Raw genomic sequence first — 20935 nt, 5'->3', positions numbered from 1 at the left:
AATCACTAAAACCCAAATGTAAATTTAAATTCTAAAGGTTCAGAAAATTACATTCGAAACACAATCACATCTAAATATGAAACCCATGAAATTTCAGATGTTCTATACACCCAATAGTCTTCAGGAGCTGACAGCACTAGGACTATAAACCATTTAATGGATGCTGAAAACAGTGATGGGAAATATTAAATATAAGGGCATCTATGATTCCATCTTATCTTGACTTTTGTGTTGTTATAGCAGGAAACTTCTGCTTCAGTAGCTTCACTATAAAACCCATTAACCAGCAAGAGAGGCTAAGACTGAAGCTGCAATATGCAGAGATCCAGTGAAGACAATAACACCCTTCTCCTCTTCCCCTCTTCTGGTTAGAATCTTATTTGCAGCTCCCAAACAACTCTTTAAAGATGACTCGGTAGACAATATGGTCATACCATCAACCAAATTGCTTTCAGATCCTACTTGCTCTTCATTTATTAATTCATCATATTCTGCCATTCCATCAGGAAATATCTCAATGCCAAGCTCATCAGAAGCTTTAATCCAAGAATCTTTCAATAAAGATGCTGGTGTTGTTCTAGTTCCACCTCCAGCAATAGCAGCTTCTGTCAAAAGGACAGTCTCCACATGCCCACCTAAACAAATACCATAGCATATTTAGATCTGTAGTCTCGCACTAGCTATTGCAGGCTTTAAACACATGTACCATTTGTTTAATTTAGCACTTGTAAATCAAAGGGTACAACTGAAGAGAAAATACAGGAATATAACCACAAATTGGAGAAGCAATAAAGTGAATTTTAAGCATTTCATGAATTTTTACATAGATGCAAGTATTTATCACAATCTTGATTCAATATATGAAACTCTTATTTTAGAAGAATTAAAAACATTCAGAATATTATCCAAGATTCCATATCAACAACTTAAAACGTCATCAATAAGCAGCAATAGAAAGAAACGATATGTCCAAGAAACCTCTTGGTTATTGGGTCAAATCATTTATTTAGTGAAAATGGCATTATGAACTTGCAGAAAAGTTTAGTGGTCTGAAGGAACCAAACCAACTTGAAATTCAATGCCCTCGTTAAATCAATAAACTTTCTCATAGCTGGCTTTCACTTTCTTTTGATCCCACTTTATCAACTGCTATTTATCATGATATTTTAATTGAATTAAATATCGAATTAACAATTTTACCTGAGAGAATCTCTCGAGCAAAACCCACATGGTCTTTGTCACTTGCCATTGCAACAACAAAAACCAATCGAGCCTTGGGAAATGCTGTCTTAATTGTATTCATCAGAGCTTTGGCGGATTCTTTGGTATGAGCTACAGCATATACCAGCACAACATCACAACTTTGTTCTCAAGTATTTGAGGCACTGAGCCAGAAATTTCGGAGCTCTTCCCACAATACAAATAAAAAATTGTAATAAAACATAAAGATTCAATCAGAACCGCATGATATGTTAAAGATGTGTCCAGTCCGGAATTATCGATATTTAACAATTTTTTCTTTCTCAAAATTTCAAAGGATTTCTAGAAAATTTTCCAGAACAAGTGAAGCCTAATTTTTTTAAGACGGGATTTTCCCCAGTTAATATCATGGTAATAAAAGAAAAGTCAGAGCACTAAACCTCCATCAAGTAATACTGTTGCTCCAGTAAGTCCTAATACCTCTGCTTCTTCAGATGATAGAAATTGACTCCTTCCAAGGAGGTGTGTATGCTCTAAACCAGACCTAATAGATTCTTCAGAAATACTCCATCCTAATCATCCAATAAACAAGGAGAAAGTCAAGGTCATATAACCAATAAAAATTATAAAACAATGCAAATTCTTTGATTTGCTTTATCACAGGGAAAAACTATAAATAACTAAACTAAAACATGCAAAAACCTTGATGCGATGTCTGAACAAATGCAAAAGGTTATAGCATATGCAATACTAGAATATGTAGTTAACGAGTTTAATAGATATAAAGGACAGTAGTTACCACAAAAACTTATTTATGTGATGAATACACAAATCTGAGTTTCAAGTACCTTCAGAACTATGCTCAATTTAAATATAAAAAGTTTTAGAAAATTTTGGAACTATTTGATGATATTTACTTCATATTTCAGAGTATCCTAGATGATCTTTTAGGATTTATTCTTCTTTTATACTTATGATCTGTATCTATATTTAATCAGGACTAGAATTTACTGAGTTGCCCTTTTATAGGCACCTTAAAGATGACCGTGGATCTTGCATGTAGCTTATGTGCCAAATCCTTTTGGATGCTTTTACAGAAAGCCAGCAACACTGCAGAGATCCAGGTCTGAACACACGCAAAAGCATACTTAGTAAGCTTTTGCTTGAGATGAAGCGTTAGAAAATACGAAAAAATATTATATCTTTTTTTATCTTGGTGTAGAGAGAAACGGTGATTGTTCATACTATACAATCCTCTAATGTCTATGAGCACAGCTGAGGAACATATTTACATGTCATACAAAGCATTATATAGGGCTGAGCCCACACGCCCACATAAAAAAAAATAATATATCTAAAACCCCATAAAGGACCATATAAATCATATACTCCAAGGTTGTTACATATATATTAAATCGTAGGGCCACACAATAGTTTGGTGAAAATGTTTATCAATTGATCATTGGAATTAACAAACTGTGCGGCAGTAATGTCTCTTGATAAAATCCTTTTTCAGATAATGTGGCAATCTATCTCAACATGTTTGGTTCTCTAATGAAATATTAGATTTGAGACAATACAAAGAGCAGTTTGGTTATCACAAATGAGAGTCATATGTGTAACTCCCCAAATATAAGTTCTTTAGGCATTTGTTTGAGGCAAATTTGCTCACAAGAGTCGGAAGTCGTTGCTCTACACTCTGCTTCTGCACTAGATATTGCCACTACATTTTGCTTCTTGTTTTTCTAGGAGATCAACCTACACTAATATGCTTGCATTGATGTGCGTATGTGTGTGTGTGTGTAAGTTATATGTGTAACTTCCCCAAATATAAGTTCTTTAGGCAATTGTTTGAGCCAAATTTGCTCACAAGAGTCAGAAGTCATTGCTCTATACTCCTTTCTGCACTAGATATTGCCACCACATTTTGCTTCTTGTTTTTCTAGGAGATCAACCTACACTAATATGCTTGTATTGATGTATGTAAGTTACAAAACAAAGCCTTAACCATAACCCTAAAGTGGGGTACATACAAAAAGAAATAATCATAAAACAACATTTCATTTTAACGTCTATTATCTTCTTTCTTCTTCCCTACATAAACTCTTCAAATTCAACAAAGAAAAGCCACACGTGTAGAGAGGGGCCAGGCAAAAGGTAGAAAAATTATACCTAAATTACGAAGACAAAGAGCCACACAAGTAGCAGTAGCTGCATTTTGAAGTTGGTGATCTCCAAGCATTTTCAACTTCACATCATGTAACTTACAAGACTACATTAATAGATATATTCATAAGTTGCGAATAAAAGTTTTCCATGATCAATATGAAGAAAAAGAAAACTGAAAACCTGCTTAAATTACATATTGAAGTAGGGGGAAAATGTGGTGCAAAATTTCTTTAAACATTCAGATTTTCTGTACAGCATAAGATAAGGATATACCATGAGATGGAAAGCAATATAGCAAACATGTGGAGGCAAAAGAACCACAGTGATCTTGCAGAGTGGGAAACAATGATAATGTACAGTACGACAATTACAGTTCAAAATCAAGTGTGTTTAAATTAGGTTATACTTTTAGAATCCCTATTTTTGTATTTGAAAATCAAATTCTTGTCAACTACTATTCCAATGCGAGGTTTTATGCTAAACCAAACCAATATATCATGCTAACATCATGCTTGTGTGTCAGGTTTAAAAAATGTTAACCAACATAGCAAAGCATGTCTCTACAATATGCACCCTAAGCAATCAATCCCACAGATCTTCTAAAGCAACCACACCTGAGATATGTCCCCGTATACTGCATTGTTTAAATAGATTTAAAGCTAAAGAACAAAAGTGCATACCATCTTCAAGTCTTGCCCAACTTGTATCACTATATCACAAATTTGACAAGGCCTTCCATTGAGTATGCTGCAACTTTTCACAGTAAACCTATTCCTAGTATCATATGCTGACACAACAGGTGATTCCATGGTTGCTGCTTTATCTCGAATAATGCGCTCAATATGAGGAACAAATGGCCCACCCAACACCAACTGAAATGGTATTTATTTAGTCATAAAAAATAAAGGAATCAGAAGAAGGGTAAAATCACAAAATTCTGGCAGAACGAAACTATGTTTGATTATACAATAAAAATCAATCAATCAGTTACAAAAATAGAACATGCTCTACATATAGTTGATAGCACCTAACCAACTAATTGTAAGAAAACTCAAAGAGATAGCATTCTAATTAACTAACCGTAAGAAAACAGAAAACGTTACTAACTAACTAGAGATAGTAACTAACTAAACAGAAAAGAAAATATTACATTCCACTTATGGTGTAAGACCACTCTAATACACCTGCCCCCAAAGCTCATGGTAGGTGAGGCCGAAGCAAGGTAAAGCAGTCATACTGTAAGCTTGGATCTCAAAAGTTAAATTTGTAGGTGAGATATTTTGTGAGAATGTCAACATACTGAGCTGAAGCAGGAACATGAACCAATGTTAGTTGTTTGCAAGGCACTTTTTCTCGAAGAAAGAATAGAACAAGCTCCATGTATTTGGTTTAAGCATGAAGCAATAGTTTATGAGCTAGAGAGACACAACTCATATTGCCAAAGTAAATGACAGAAACGATGTGCTTCACTTGAAGGTCAGGGAGAAGAGATTAAAGCCAGTACAGCTCAATAATCACCAAAACAAGACGTTGATACTTAGCTTCTGTCCTGGAACAAACTCCAACTGTTTGTTTCCTGGACCACCAAGAGACACAAGATCGATTCCAAAAAACACACAAACACCAAAGTTAACCTTCTATCATCTTGATCAGATGCCAAGCTAGCATTCACAAAAGGTAGTGTTGGAAATCAGGTCTGAGGCAATGATTCTTTAATACACCCCAGCTATCATCTATCAATGAAAGTGAATTGCAATCTTAACTCAATCCCATAAAATCAGTTTGGAAGGTGAAATTTGCACGAACTTTCTTCTATAATTTAGTTATGTTTCTAATTGATGAAATCTCTAACCATCTAGATCAAACACCCAATTAGCAAGTTTTCAAGTGTAAGCTCCAAGCAAGTATGCCTTAGAGATATATAAGAATCTTTTCATTGTTGTTCGACGAGCTTCACAAGAATGAACCATGAATTGACAGACCTTGTTAATAGAAAGGACTATTTCTAGTCTAGTAATCGTAGCATATTAGAGGGCACCCCCCACTTACCTATATATGTATCGATCAACAAGAGGTTAAGAATGTATTAGTCATTTTGCAACCACTTACCTAAGACATACTAGTTTTAACTAGCAAATCCCTGATGTATTTCTCTTCAGGAAGGAGAACTCAAGGTAGTCAAAATCATGCTCTGGAGTGTAAAAGCGTATACATCTACTATCACCTCCACCCACTCCAATTTCACGTCACCTCAAGGTTGTGACTTTGGCAGATCGCATTGGATCACAGTTGAAGATCACGACTCATGTGTGAGCAGCATTTCTCATGGTCTTGGAGCAGCATTTGTTGCAGGTTGTTTCTAGATCATTTTCGTTTGTTGGGTCACATGACCTAGTTTAATAACCTAAAGCTTCGCCCCAAATTTTAATTCCTTCAAAACCCAATGACTTCCATGTAAACCACACATACCCCCGTTGCCTAAAAATTGTCATGACTACTTCTCTTCCTTGGCCAAAAAAGAGAGACCTTTGATCTCTCTTTGACTATTTAATATCATTTCCACTCTGATTCCATCCATTTTTCTCCTTCTTTGTTTATTGCTGTTGCACTGCACTGCTCTTCCTTTACAATAAACAGAAATTACCACCACACCGTCAATTACTTATCTCTTTCAACTTTTTGTTAAGACATAGACAGCTGACTTGATGATCTACCATAGACAGTTAAATCCTCATCAATCAATAAGGTCTGGTAAAGAGTACCCATGCTTTTGATCATAGCAAATAATCCTATGTTTTAGTGATTTAATCATCTCTCTCTAAGTGTGTATTAGGAAAAGTTTAAAGAAAATCAAAACCAGCCTACAAAAGATCATTAGACCCTTCAGATAAAAATTGTCTAGACCACATTAAGCGACTAGCCAACAACCATTAGAAGATGTCAACAATAAAGAAGACGTTGAAGACACATTTATAACACAAAACACAATTAATTTGCTACACCATCTACTTGTCATCAGACTTTACTTGCAGATTCCCACAATTATTCTACTAAGTAGACCAACCCTTCTTAAGATTGTATGTTCAATTTGGTGATGTAAGTAAAATGAAGGGATGTTTACAGAAAAAGCGGTCTTCTGTATAGCCAGTTGAGAGCAATAGAAAAGGTGGCAACTTAAAGGCTACCAACATCTGATAAAAAATTTACCTAAGGACATAAGATCTACACACAAGCTCCAATGGTCTTATTCAAGGCATCTATATATAGAAGCTATCCCATGTAGAAAAAGACTAATGAATGACTCAAGTTAAATAAAGCTCTCTACATGCACTGATATCATAAAGGTTCTCTTAGTGCAAGATCTTTAGGGCGTCTAACAAAGAGTGATTTTGAGTGTCTCTACATAAAATAAATCCCCTTCCCAGGATTTCCCCTTTCACAAAGAGCTAAAGCTCAATCTACAAAAATGAACATCCTTTTCTCATATCCTTCTTCCCCTATTTATTCCTAGCTACCTCTCTAACTACTAACAAACTAACCATTAATATCCTAACTATCATAACTAAGTTATCCTTCTCCTTATATCCTAAGACCAGACTTTTTGATCTTCGTGATGTAGCTAACTAATTTCAGCAATAATAACCCAAGTTTTACTTTTCATTCGTTTTTTATCTTCTTTTTTTTTTTGCATTTATAAAATGCACTCATGTCTACAAGAAAGGGTTACATATTGTCACTTCAGTGCGTCACATTACTATGCAAAATGAGATCTATGGAGAGAAACACCTAACTGGGCAGCCTTGTTTTATGATTCCTGCTTTTGCCATTGCAATTGTTTCCAAAGAACCCCCAAGAGCTGCCAAATGTTCCTCATCTACAGTAGTTATGACTGCTGCAGCTAGTCCAGAGCTGGATATGATATTTGTTGCATCTCGTGCACCCCCTAACCCAGCCTGTAGAATTTAATTATAAAAGAAATAGCATAATTTAGATTTTTTGGATTTAATTGTAAAAAGAAGAGGCCAAAATTAACAAGCACAAACCCCAACAAACCATACATAAAAGTGATATTCAACCCAACATTCTTCTGATGGGAAGAGGTAACAACAATATAAATAGAAGAATCACCCGATAAGATATTGATATAAAGCACGCAGTTGAAGATGTAGGGAAAAAGATATTTAACCTCAATAACAGCAATGTCAACATTCTCATCAGCAAATAAGATATATGCCATTGCGGTGAAAACCTGAGACATTTCCATAAGTGGCTTAAGTTATTAAATAAAGAAGTTGGCAATGTTAATGATTTCTTCTATTGTATTAAATACTCATATAAACTGCAGGGTAAATAAAGCCGCAAACAAAAAGTATTTTACTTGTATTTAGATATAATGCTAATTTGTGAACCAAGTAAGCAGAAATATCCAAATAATGAACATTAACTTCAGCAATGTTATAATGTATAAATGCAGACCAATAAGAAAGAAAGATAAGAGTTCAAAAAGAACAAATACTAACTGTGAGACACTCAATTGGACCCACGGAATTCCATCAACATAACTCCTTAAGCTACCCACAACAATTTATTTACAACGCTCATTGACAATTCAACATTCCATACCTCGAAGTGGCTTATGCAACCATTTTCCTCTTTCATTGCCTGCTCAAGTTCCTGCTTGATCCTGTGAAAGAGATCATTCAACAACTTTGCCGACACTGGATGGCCAGATCTTCCAAGCAAAATACGCTCCCTGATGGTCAGGATATGTGGACTGCTTGAGAAAAATAAAGCCTGTCATCAATGATGTACAAAATTGTAAAAAAGATATAGTTAAAGATGAAATGACGAGCAGCCTAAGGTTATATTAAAAAGTAAAACATTTAAATCATATAGAAACTTCACCTAGTGTAACAACCAACAGAATAACCTTCCGTCCTCAGAATATTAGATATAAACGCAGCTGTTGATCCCTTTCCCTTAGTCCCAGCAATATGAACCGCCTAAAATTGGAATAAGCACTTCCATCAACTGCATAAAATAAAAGTACAAAAATGTCCCTAAATCCCAGACATAAAATGGCCATTTTATGTTATGGATGATTAGTTGGTATCCTGATGTCCTCTTCAAAGTACAGGTATATAACTAATAGAACTTTAAAATAAGTTTCAGAAGGGCAAAACATCATTCAAGTTTCACAGAGTGTATAACGTGGTTCCATTATTCTATAAGTATAAGAAAACTCAAAAAATACCCTGCAAGTGCAATCTGTCAATCATCTTGATCAAAAATTCAGAAATAATGTAAGATAATATTATTAACCCATGTTTAAGAACTAGAGTGCTAGAAAATGGCTAAACTAAGGACCTACATGACATCTAGGAACTTCTTTTGAATTTGCTTACTTTCATGAATTAGTACGACAGCACTATATCATTTCAGAGACCAAGATGGTACCTCAACCGTTTTAAAAAAAATGAATGAAAAAGTGGCAGGGAGGGGAATGAAACCTTGAACTTGGTGTGAGGATTACCGAAACGCTCCATGAGGCGTCTCATTCTACCCAGATCGAAACCCTCGTCTGAATCGGTGCCGGCACCTCTGGGCACTCCTGATTTCTCGAAATTTTTTAGCGAATCTAAGTAATCCAAAAACTCTTTCATTTCAGCGTTTGAAGAGAGCGTTCGAATGGGCCACACTCCCCTTGCGAATTTTCTGCGTATTGAGGACAGAAGCATTTTGCCTGACCAATGTTCATAAGCTCGTTGAATGAACATAGTAATGGTTGCAAACAATCATATGGAGAAATGGGTATTATGCAGAGCTCAGTGCGAATGTAAGGGAGTTAGCTTTCAGTACCTTATCCGAACTGTTGAGGAGGAACGTCGGAAGAAATGGTGCGCGGTGGCGGACAGTTGCTACCGGCGATGGGGTGTGTGCGCAAGGCGGCTGTGCGTAGCGAGTGTCCAGGGAAAGTGTTGCCTATTTTTAATACATTTTACTATTATTTGCAAACTACAAAAGATTATAAATGCCATTTATTATTATTATTATTATTATTATTATTATTATTATTATTATTATTATTCATGTGTAAGTAAGTTGTAATTTGACTTGAAGGAAGAAATTTCATATTTAATGCTTAAATATGTAAAGGTTGAGGTAATTATAGGATTAAGCTTTTTTTTAAATTGTTTGTTAGTAAATTAAGATTAATTTGAAACCAAATTGTATATAAATATCAATTTAAGATTAGATTATAAAATTTCAAAATGATTATAAATCACTTTATGAGCTAGAATCCTAAAAGGAGAATCGTAATTCATTTCGATTAATGCAATATTAATATTAAAAGTAAGTGTTTATTGTTAGTTTCTATTATATATTTGTGTTGACTTTCATATCCTAGCACATGTTGATGTGAAAACATTTCAAAATGTTCTAAAAGTTAATTGAATAGTATAATCATATTTTACCATATGCAACATTTTTGCTACACTAAGGCTGATTCCACTGAATAAATTTCTCTACAATGATAAAATCTGCAACTTTATCTTCTACCAAATATGGCACATGACACTTACATTCATTGTATTAATATAAATTTGTGTATATAAATGATCATAAAGGGAACACTAATAATAATAATTATATGGTGATGCAGGTAAAAATAATGGATTACAAGAAGAATATAACCAAAATAAGCCTTATTCGAAAATACCCATTCCATTGAGTCTTTTCTAATAAGGATTGGGACATTTCCACAAAAACAACAGATTTAATTACCCATGAAATGAATTTCAACACCTAAATATAAGAAAAATTATCTAACTTTATTACTAGTTAAAAAAGTTACTTGACACTTAATGCTTGACTTTATGTAATCATACCAATTACAGTTAAAAATATATATTTCTTTTCTAAAATGCTTGACACTTTATGAATAAAAAAAGTTTATTAGAAATACAATTTATATATTAATTAAAATATTTTTGACATGGCGTAATTAAATAGGTGAAAATGTTAAAATTTACGTAAACCTTTTTTGTGTTGTTTGTGATTGATTTTGGAAAGAGCAAATAAATGAATAAATTATATTAATTAATGAATAATAATATGTAAATGAATAGTAGAAAAAGCAATTAAATAGTAAATAATAAACAGAATAATTTTGACTAGAATTCATGAGTCCCCATAGAGACTAGATGAAGTAATTTGGATTCATGACTCTTCTACTTATACAACCTAAATTGAAATGAGAACGAATCTCATGCTCAAATTGAAAGATTCATGGAAGCTATTACATCAATTTACCTATGAAATTTACACTTTATCCTTGGGATCATTTCCACCGAACTCACTATCTATTTTGCTGAAAAGGGAAGATCTTGTTTTGAAGGAATGTCAAACAGGACTTGATGCGTTTCATGAACTCTCCCCAGAATGAGGAAGTGAAGAACTGGCTTCATCCTGCAAAAAGGAACATGCAAAATAAGCAAGATCAAGTTTGGTTAAACGGATTAACTAATGAGACATTCAACACGAATAATCACAAAAAGTCCATAAAAACACATGTAAAGATCCTTAATAATTGGAACATGAACTACCAGAGAAACTTGGCTCTGATTGGAAGGGCTAGCATAGCCACTAAACATTGAATAGTGATCATGGCTCTCAGCATGTTCTCTTAGCCTGTTTAGTTCAGGCAGCACTTCCTTGCCAAGATCAGGCCTGTCTCTCCTCCTCAGTTCAGCACACCTGACAGCAATCTTTGCAAAGACCAAGGCATCCTCTGTTGGCCAGTCAGGCACTTTTGGATCCAACATATCAATAAATGTTCCCTTCTCAATGGCTCTCTGAACATTATGAGTCAAACCCATTGGAGGTTTTGCTGTCAAAATTTGCAAGAAAATGATCCCAAGAGAGTATATGTCAGACTTCACTCCCAGCATTCCTGTCTGCTGGTACTCAGGGTCTATGTAACAGAATGTTCCGGCAGCCGATGTCATCCTATACTGTGTCACATTGTCTGCCACTGACGGTGGAACCAGCCTGGCCAAACCTACATCACTGATCTTGGCCACATAGTTTCTGTCCAGCAAGATGTTGGCTGGTTTAAGGTCTCTGTGCACAAGAGGCTCAGGTTTGGTCTGATGGAGGAACAACAAGCCTGTGCCAATTTCAGCTGCAATTTTGAACCTGAGCTGCCATGGAATTGGGGGCCTGTTTCCTCGGCAGAAGAGGCAGTCATCTAAGCTTCCATTGGCCATGTACTCATAGACAAGGCAACCATACTCAGGGCAGGCACCTATGAGGAGAACCATGTTTGGATGCCGAATGCAACTCAGTACCTCAACCTGTATGTTCATGCAAAAGTATAGACTTAAATTGTGGATGTGATCATGATAGCATTTGGTTGTGAGTATTACAAGTGCAGAAAAATCTAGGCCAATGTGGATAATTATGCTTTTAGAGGGTCTTCAAACCACAATTTTGGAACCATAATTAGAGTCACCAACCAAAATTTTAAGGATATAACTCTCAAAAGTCTTTAACCTTCAGCAGTAAGCCTGAGTAGCACAAGCTGAAGAAGCATTTCAATTTAAATCAGTTGTAGCTGCACACTCACTTTTACATTTAAGAAGCATTATAAGTACTTTAGAGAAGATAAATTTCTCCAATTCAAAACCCTGCAAGAAAGTCAACTAGACATACAAACTTCACGTTTTTAACCAAGTCTTACATCACCAAAATAGACAGGTCCAAGAGATGTTACTCCCCTGCCACATATCTTAACCATTTCTTCCCTGCTTAAGTACACTCCTAAGACCCCAGAATTTTCTTTTCTTTGTTTTAGTTAGGCCGAAAACCTTTTCATTTATTGGTACTGCATATGAAGTGTTGCATAAAGGGGCAAGGAAGTTTGTCTGTCTGCTTAATTACCTCTCTTTGAAACTGTGACCTTCCTTGTGCTGCGTCAGGCCGTAGAACCTTCACTGCCACAGGTGTATGGTCCAGAAGGCAATTATAAACTGGACCATAACCCCCTTCTCCGATCTTCTGTGACTCAGAAAAAAAATTTGTGGCAGCTTCAATCTCCTCAATTGCGTACCTTCTATACCTCAAACCAGTGCCTGATAAAGCATTCACTGCTTTTCTTTTCTCTTCTGTTTCCGTCAATGCTTTCATTTCAGCACTGATTCTCTTCTGTGATTCCAGTTCTGCAATCCTCTTCTGTGCTTCAGCTGTCTCGATGGCTGCTTTTGATCTTGCCTTCTCCTTTTCTGCAATCGCCAATGCAGCTTCTTCAGCAAGCCTTGCCTCCTCCAATCTCCTCTCTTCCTCTAATTTCCAGCGTTGGAGTTCCACAGCCTGTGATGCATTGCATAGCATTCAGAGTCAGACCATCTTGTGCTTTCAAGATGCAGAAGCAGATGCATGATATGTACCTTTTGCTGTGCGGTGAGTGCTTCTTTGCAGGCATTGCTATACATTTCCATTGTTTGCTTGAGCTCCAATTTTAGTCTTCTCATTTCAGCCTCCACATCATCCTACAATTGCAAGACATGTTTATACACAACGTAGTAGCAACCAGGAATCAAAATACTTTACCCATATAAAAAAACGTTGTAAGTAACTGAAATATTTGACTATTTGATCATTTGTTTCTATGACAAACTACATTCTACCCCTTTGGTTTAGTACTAGAGCAACTTATCCCCTTAAATTTGTCTTTTTGTCACTAAACCATCAGTTAAACTAAAAATTAGTAAATCCATTAACTTTGCTTAATCAATAGTTTAGGCAATATCAACCATAGGCTTAACCAAGGTTATGACATTTTTCTCTTAATGTTGCACTATTTATTAGTTTTATGAAACATTTTGGATTACGGTAAACAATAATAACGTAAAATGTTACTGCAAATGGACTCATGTTAGGCTCACTATAAACTTTGGCATCTCAACTATGCTGACACTTTAAAGTCCATCTATCATTTGCTATCACTATGTAACTATAATGTTACATGGTTTGTTAGGATATGGGGTGGCAGGGTATAATGGGTAATGGATTTAGGATAGAAGTAAAGAGCGGGAAAGTTTGTTAGGCTGTTAGGGGGAGAGAGAGAGTATAAATAAGCCTTTTGGTAATTCTGTGGGGGAGAGTCATTTTCTTAGTACAGATAGGTCTTGAACCTTGTGAGGGGGATTAGGCCTCCGTTAGGGCTAAGAGGGGGATTAGGCCTCCATTAGCGCTATCTGTGTACTTTCTTTGAATATCAATACAGATACTCATTCTTTTTACAGTGTTAATTCTTGTTTGTGTGTGTGATTGGGTTGTCTTAGTTAGGTTTCCAACTCAAGAACCTAACATGGTTTCTTAATTTACCGTTATTTCTACTCATTCCTTGAGTGGGCTGAAACATCTTCCAAAAAGAAGTTAATATTTGAAAGAAATGTCGCCTAGAACCTATATTGATGTCTTTATCTTCAGGATAACTATCTTGAAATCCCCTTTTCTATAAGAAAATACATGCAAATTGCTACACATACATTTGTTACAGCTCCCATATAATTGGAAGGGTGTACCAGGACACACTGTTGATTATTTTTAGTAAGTGGAAACAAACTAAAAACTTCATATTTTGTTGAATATGTATATATATAATTTTTTATCACAATCTCAGTCATTAACTACTTGATCAAAGGCTATAAGTAACTGTAATTTATTCTACGAAGTGATCCTCGACCACTTCAGACTTTAGACGAGCTAAACTTATCTAAATCATAATATCATTTGGCCTATTATATGATGAAATAAATGCACATTGGCTGCATGTCTTACCATGCCCTGTGATGCAGAGGATGGCAAGCCATCACTGTCTTGTGAGAAGGATGAGAAATCAGAGCAGATATCCATAGACCTTCTTCCAAACGGAATTGACTCAAAGCTATAATTATTTCCATCTATGTCAGAGCTATATGATAGCCGGGGATTGGACTCTAGGTAGTGGTTGCTGTTGTTATACAATGGGAATAAGCGATCTGTACTTGATCTTCTAGAGCTTACAAAACTTATGTCAGTCTCTGGCCCCGGTATATCCCCATACCTGTCATTATTCACTCCTTTCCTAGTAAATGGTGACCTGATTCCAGTAGCATTTTGCTTTTAGACCATGGAGAATTTGTTACTTGTTAATCATGCAAAGTGAAAGTTATTAAATCATGCATGAAAAAGGAAAAAAGAAGACACAAAATTTGCCATGCATTATCCAATAAATGTCATTACCTGAAGGGCTCTGGTTCATCATGTGATATACGGCGTGGTGCTTCAAAAGACCTCCTTTCAAGCCCTAAAAGAAACCGAATATCTCATTCAGCAACATCATGGCAATTTAAACAGGCTTACATTTACAAATGTGCCTTTTTCAGAAGAGATAAAGTTAAATGTTACCTTTGACTACACGTGGTTCTGGTAGGTCTAATCTGCCACTGTGTTGAGAAAGTTGGTTTTGAAGAGGGGAAAAGGTTGGAGCAGCACGAGAAGCAGATCGCATGGATTGAATCTTCCCTTTAGTAACAACATATACTGTGCAGAAATCTGGTGCCCCTTTTGAGACTGTTCCTGGAATATCTGCTATCTTGAATCTTCTGATGCAAAAAATCATCCCTTCGTAAATGACACACATAAACTAACCCAACATAGAAATTCAAGCAACTTGCTCTATGAGTGCACTTGCACTTCAAGGTACATAGACATTAGTTCAAATGACAACATGAAGGGTTGCCATTTGGACTACTTCAAAGATAAAACAAAATAAATTACTTTTTTCATAAGATTATTTTAACTTGTATCAGTTTTCTCTCTCCAAAGTTCTTATAGAATACAGAAAGTTTGTTCAAATAGAACCTAAGTTATTTATGTTTTGGTATATAAAATGTGATAGAATGGGAGAGACAACCAAATAACAAGACGCGAACAGATCTTAGGATTGTCTATCAGAAACATACCTAAGAAAACCACCTTTGTTTGAAGAGCCTATGACTAAGTGCTCAATTGCATATTGAGAAGCATATTCAATTAAAGCTTTGGCTACGTCTACATCTTCTATTACAACGTCCTTGCAGTGTATCTATAGACCAAAAAAAAAACAAAAAATGATAAGATACACAAATTAATGTCAATTATTGTAAAATGAAAACCATTACAAACTTTTATTTTCTCCTCAATTATGTCTGGTTCAGAAACATCTTTACTTTATCGTCACAACTTTTGAAAGTGAAACGAATTTGTGATGCAAAATGAAAGCATATTGAGAAAACAGTTGAATCTTGTAGAAGAAAAATGGAGCAAGAGAAGAGACTAAAGCTAACTGAAACTTTTGAGTTCTTTTCCACCTCTTTTGGCTTTTCTTTCCAAGAAAAAGAGAATAAAACTTACATCTTTCCGTGCACAGAATACACGGTATGGATGGAAAACTTCTTTGGTTTGTTCATCAGGGTCCTTGCAAACAAGTGCATGCTCAGCAATACCATTTGCCCCTGCAACCTAGAAAGTCACTAAACAATCTAGGACCTAGTATGCATGGCTACAAATGTTACTTTTTCTCCTCCTTCTGTAACTTTCTTTTTAATCTAAAAATCAACAATTCATATGCTATTATATTTTGTGCTCCATTATTCTTATTTCGGTCAAACTCAGATCAGTTTTTCAAAACCCATTTTCAGAAGAAGAAAATAAAGGGATAGATAGGTTTACCTCAGCTTTTAAGAAACTATCTCATCTATTGTAAGATATGCATTTTCATTGCAAGTTTCATACAATGTGCTGACAAAAACATGGATGAGACATCATAACGAATACTTACTAGGGTTCACAAGAGAAACTGATGGATAAAGAGAAGAGGGCTTAGTCTTGACATGAATGAGAACTACATTTGACCCTTTGGGGAGGAGATGATCAATGGTCCATTTTAGTGCATTCTGGCTCCCCTTGTCTGAATCAATTGCCACTGCCACTATTCCATGCACCCCATCCTTCTTGTCGCAATTATTCTTCTGTAGCCACATCACTCGCCCTTAACTTTTCTTTTCCAAAACACTCTTCACCTTTTTGTGCTCTTCCAATTCAAAACAACCTCACAAAATATACCCAGAAACCAAAATGTCTTTCCAAGGGGTCCTCTAAACTTTCTTCCTTTAACTATCTACCTCTGTTGTTAAATCTTTTACCTTTCTTCTCTAATGTTTTCTATTTTCAAAAGGGTTTTATGATAAAGCAAAGGCCATGCCACTCTTTGTAAAAGGTGAAACTTTTCTGAAGAACAACAATGAAGGGTTGCTATTGCTTCTGCTTTCTCTGAATCTCCTTTGTCCCCCTTCAATGCCGATCAAGAGACAAAAGGAACTTGATGTGTTGTATTTTCTTTACTTTGTTTCTTCTTCTTTTTTGTGATTGAAACAATAAGGCATTGAACAACAACGAAGAAGGAAATACAAGTTCCTCTAACTAGAATTCGCAGCCATATTTGGCTTTGGCTTCCCTTTTAGCTTAATGGAGTTTTTCGCGGACATAACAATTAACCACACGGATTGTGCTCTTTCTTCTCTCTTCCAATGAGAGAATAACCAAATTTTGCGGATTTCCTTTGACTTTTTGAAAGTAATGTTGCATCTCATTATTCCTTGCATTGCAAAACGAAATGGCGCTTCCATTTATTTATGAATGCATTATTTCCTCCTAAACTCCATAATAAAAAGATTTATAGTAACTATTTTTAAAATTTGATTTCATAAAAAAATTATTAAAGTAGGCATCATGGTTATGATAACATTTTTTAGAGTTTATTATTTTAGATTAATGTAACTTATATAAATCACATAAATTTTAATAAAATATATTTGTTATAAGTCTAGATCTTGAATTGTAATTACATTGATTATTTATTAGGGGATTTGGAAGTGGAGTTGGATAGAATTTGGACAAACATATCACTTAACTTATTAAAAACAAAATTAATGAGTTGGGTTGCGTTTCTGCATTTTAATGTTAAACTTAATTAAATTCAACCCATTTTTCAAAAAAAGTTGAACTGGATTGGATTAACAATAAAAATTTTGAAAACCTTTTTTTTTAAATTATAATTATAAATTTTTAAGTATCAACCTAATTATAAAATAACACAATGTATATATTTAATGTAAGATTTCAAGTAAATCAATTAGTCAAGTCATATTCATAACAAATTCATCTAAACTAACTTAAAGACATCAAAGAAAAACAATAATATAATTTGACTATATCAAAATTTGTGTAAACTAACGAGTTATAATTACAAAATCATAGTAAGTGCAATACGTGTTTTCTTTTGGTTGAATTCAACAAGTTTTAAATTCATGACATTGGGACCAATTTCTCAAAATAGACAAAAACACTAGAGAGGAGATTAAGTTGGATTTTAAGATTTTAAAAAAGATTTTTGTACGATTTTTTTTTTGTGCAAAAATCAATCGATAAAGTTTAATGTTGTTTTCTCTTTAAAAGATGTAGTCAAATGCAACTTCAATGAGGTACATACACCATTAAAACTTTCTTTTATGAAAAATATTTTTTTGAAACTCTCTTTCTTAAATAAGATGCGAATTGATAACATGTAATATAAAAAGTAAATAATAGAGAGATTTACACATATTTTTATATTTTTATAATGGTTTGTTTGAAACGCACAAATTACATTCAATTCTTAATTAATCTGATCAAGTTTCACTAAGATCGACTATTATTGTAAGATAGAAGTATTATTTTGACCCAACCACTTCTAGATAAACAATAGTTATTATTTGGACAACCACCGTTGGCTAAACTACAAATTTTTTTGAATACACAATCACTTATGAATAAACTATAAGTATTATTTGGACACAAACACTTATGGCTAAGCAGAAGTATTCTTTGGATCTATTCATCTATGCTAAAAACACTTTGATATAAAGGTGTGATATACAAGATCATAGCTTCTGCTCATTGATAATGTTGTTGTTGACGCGATCAAGTTAATACTACTAAACTATAGCAACTTCAGTATTGTTAAGATGATAGCCAACAAAATAGAAGGATAAATTCAACCCTAAGTCGTCTCCGAATGAACACGAATTGATTTCTAATAAATTAGTTCTTATAAAAATTATACAAAAGAGGTTAGTCAAATAAAATAATAAAAGAAATAAAAGAAAATAAAAGATTATAGAACAAAATAACAATAGATAGAAATAAATTTATAAAAAGATTTAAAAAGAAACACAATGATAAAAAAAATATGTTGATTTCACTATTTTTTCAAAATAAGATTTATCAATGGTTATGTAAAGATTATTGTTCAATTAATTATTGTCTTATATTTTAAAATTAATCAATGTAAATTCTCAATTAATTTGTTAACATTCTCACTATTAACCAAAATACATTCTCAATTAAAAGTAAGAACTTTGTTACAACACTTGCTATCTTTAGAAAAGAGCTTAATTGTTAAAAGCTACCTAACGGTAGAAAATGAAAAAAAAAAACTTTGTTATTCTAAGCAAACATTAAATGACATTAAATGTTCAACATTTAAAAAGTGGACGTTAGAGTAGATAAGTTATTCTACATGCATCCACAAAGCTACAGATCAAATATCAAAAGTGGACGTTAGAGACAAAGAAGATACTCACATAATGTTCTTCAATATAAGTCATGCCTAAAAAAAACGTACAACATACTACTTCAAGTAAAGTATTGAAAAGACATGTCTGCTCTGACAAGTTGACTTATCCACCATGAATATCAAGGCCAAAGTTCAAGTTTATCGAACATATATCCATGAAACCTTTAAATAGAAGATCTTTCAAAAGAAAAATCAAGAGGATAACTTAAGGGGATAGTTGAGTGAAAAGCTTACAACGATACATATATCCTACAAGCATTCAAAAGAGAGGATAAGAAAAAGCTCGAGAAAAAAAATATATATGAGTTGTAAAAGAGAAAACTAGAAGAGAGGAGAAGAGCAAAAAGAAAAAAAATACTCTTGAGCTTCATTGTTGTATTGCTTACTATTGTAAGAGAGAAGATTGAAACACATGTGAGTCTTTAGATTGCTTTGTACTGTATTTACATCCTTTTTGTGAGAGTTATAGTCTGAACGACATGTAAGAAATCGTTGATTATAATTCTGAAAAGAATCAAAACACTAACTGAACTCAGTTTAAGTTGAAAAATCTAGGTGCGGTAGTCTAGTACCAAGAGTGGTGTGAATACTCAAAAGAAATCTAGGTGTGGTAGTCTAGTACGAGGAGTGGTGCAAATACTCAAAGGAAATTTAGGCGTGGTAGTCTAGTACCAGGAGTGGTGCGAATACTCAGGAGAAATCTAGGCGCGATAGTCTAGTACCAGGAGTTATGCAAATACTCAGACCAGGAGTGGTGAGAATACTCAATTATAATCTTATGAAGATTATAGTGGAACCCTTTACGGAGGAGACTAAATGTAACTCTGTTAGAGTGAACCGGTATAAAAATACTTATGCAATTATCTTTTCTCTTATCTAAACGACCGTCTTACAAAAACCTGCAGTTGCGTTTTATTTACAAATACAAGAATCTTCCAAGCTAAACGATTATTTTCATATAGGAAGTTCTTACAAAATGTTGTAGTATACATTTGAATAATATGATAAAAACAACTCTCGTGTTCCAATATTTATCAAGTCGAGAGTCTAAACATTAAAAGAAAATTCTCAAGCTCAATAACGTGCTATATCAGAAGGATTGTAAAAAGTTTTTCATTAACACTATTCAACCCCCTTTTAGTGTTTTTCACGTACTTCATTTTTATCAGAGCCTTTTTTGTCATATCTTTCTTTCATCCTGACTTACTTTATGAAATCTCGCATCTCCTCAACTTGCATGAACTTTGCCGCTCTCTCCCTCACTTCATCCATATCTACAATCGGTTACATGCATAGGTTATCAACAAACGATCCAGGTCTTAGGGCAGTGACCATGTGGTGCATGGTCACTTCGAGACTCAAATTTACGATTTGAAGGACCACTTTCCCAGATCAATCTATAAAGGTCCAAAGAGATTCCCTCTTTTCTTGCCTGATGTTGATTAACGCACAATCGGGTTAACCCTTCTAGCATTGCTCCCTTCAACAACATGGGGAACACCTTACATCAAATGGCATGATTGGTCATATAAAACGCCATATGTTCTATAAACATACTAATGTGTTCATCTGGATTTGTTGTCCCAGCATACTTATTAAACGTTGAAATCTTCCAATAATTCGACAACGAGGCCTCTATGATAGTCAGGGTGAAAGGGTACATTCCAGTGGTATTGACGATTGTTGGGTTATAATCCTTATTGCCTTCTTCATTTTATCATTGGATCGTCAATTCATGTTTCGTACGAGTTTGCTTAACCGACCCTACTTGGGTCAGAGTTGATTGAGTGAGACCTTTATTATGCATGTTGTTTTATTAAGGCGTTTTCCTTGCACAGAGCTTGCGACTCTTTGCATTCTTCT

General features: G+C 34.4%; 2 protein-coding genes across 4 annotated transcripts; both read right to left on the bottom strand.

Annotated features, from left to right (window-relative positions):
- GLA1 (Folylpolyglutamate synthetase family protein) lies at positions 1-9362 on the bottom strand. Of its 2 annotated transcripts, none has more exons than XM_088101095.1 (11): positions 9229-9362; positions 8880-9112; positions 8275-8372; positions 7993-8143; positions 7556-7618; positions 7161-7322; positions 4050-4241; positions 3373-3472; positions 1641-1772; positions 1201-1332; positions 1-635 (listed from the first exon to the last, which is right to left on the bottom strand). In XM_088101095.1, the coding sequence occupies exons 2-11, from the start codon at positions 9105-9107 to the stop codon at positions 280-282; spliced, it is 1614 nt and encodes a 537-aa protein (XP_087957221.1). In that variant the 5' UTR covers positions 9108-9112; positions 9229-9362; the 3' UTR covers positions 1-279. The 2 variants fall into 2 exon arrangements, with proteins under 2 accessions (XP_087957221.1, XP_087957224.1); XM_088101098.1 differs by having other exon boundaries at positions 8880-9084; positions 9229-9354.
- Positions 9363-10550: 1188 nt separating this feature from the next.
- On the bottom strand, positions 10551-17033 carry LOC124826757 (U-box domain-containing protein 52-like). 2 transcript variants are annotated; one of them, XM_047299685.2, is made up of 10 exons: positions 16238-17033; positions 15811-15911; positions 15381-15502; positions 14824-15020; positions 14659-14722; positions 14215-14515; positions 12819-12920; positions 12313-12741; positions 10977-11726; positions 10551-10839 (listed from the first exon to the last, which is right to left on the bottom strand). In XM_047299685.2, exons 1-10 carry the CDS (start codon positions 16437-16439, stop codon positions 10795-10797), a joined length of 2313 nt encoding a protein of 770 aa, XP_047155641.2. In that variant the 5' UTR covers positions 16440-17033; the 3' UTR covers positions 10551-10794. The 2 variants fall into 2 exon arrangements, with proteins under 2 accessions (XP_047155641.2, XP_087957215.1); XM_088101089.1 differs by having other exon boundaries at positions 14824-15017.
- Positions 17034-20935: the final 3902 nt, after the last annotated feature.

The sequence above is a fragment of the Vigna umbellata genome, chromosome 1, assembly GCF_029865625.1.
Source record: "Vigna umbellata cultivar VRB3 chromosome 1, Vumbellata_1.0, whole genome shotgun sequence".
Lineage (NCBI taxonomy): Eukaryota > Viridiplantae > Streptophyta > Magnoliopsida > Fabales > Fabaceae > Vigna > Vigna umbellata.
This window is presented reverse-complemented; position numbering and strand designations above follow the sequence as displayed.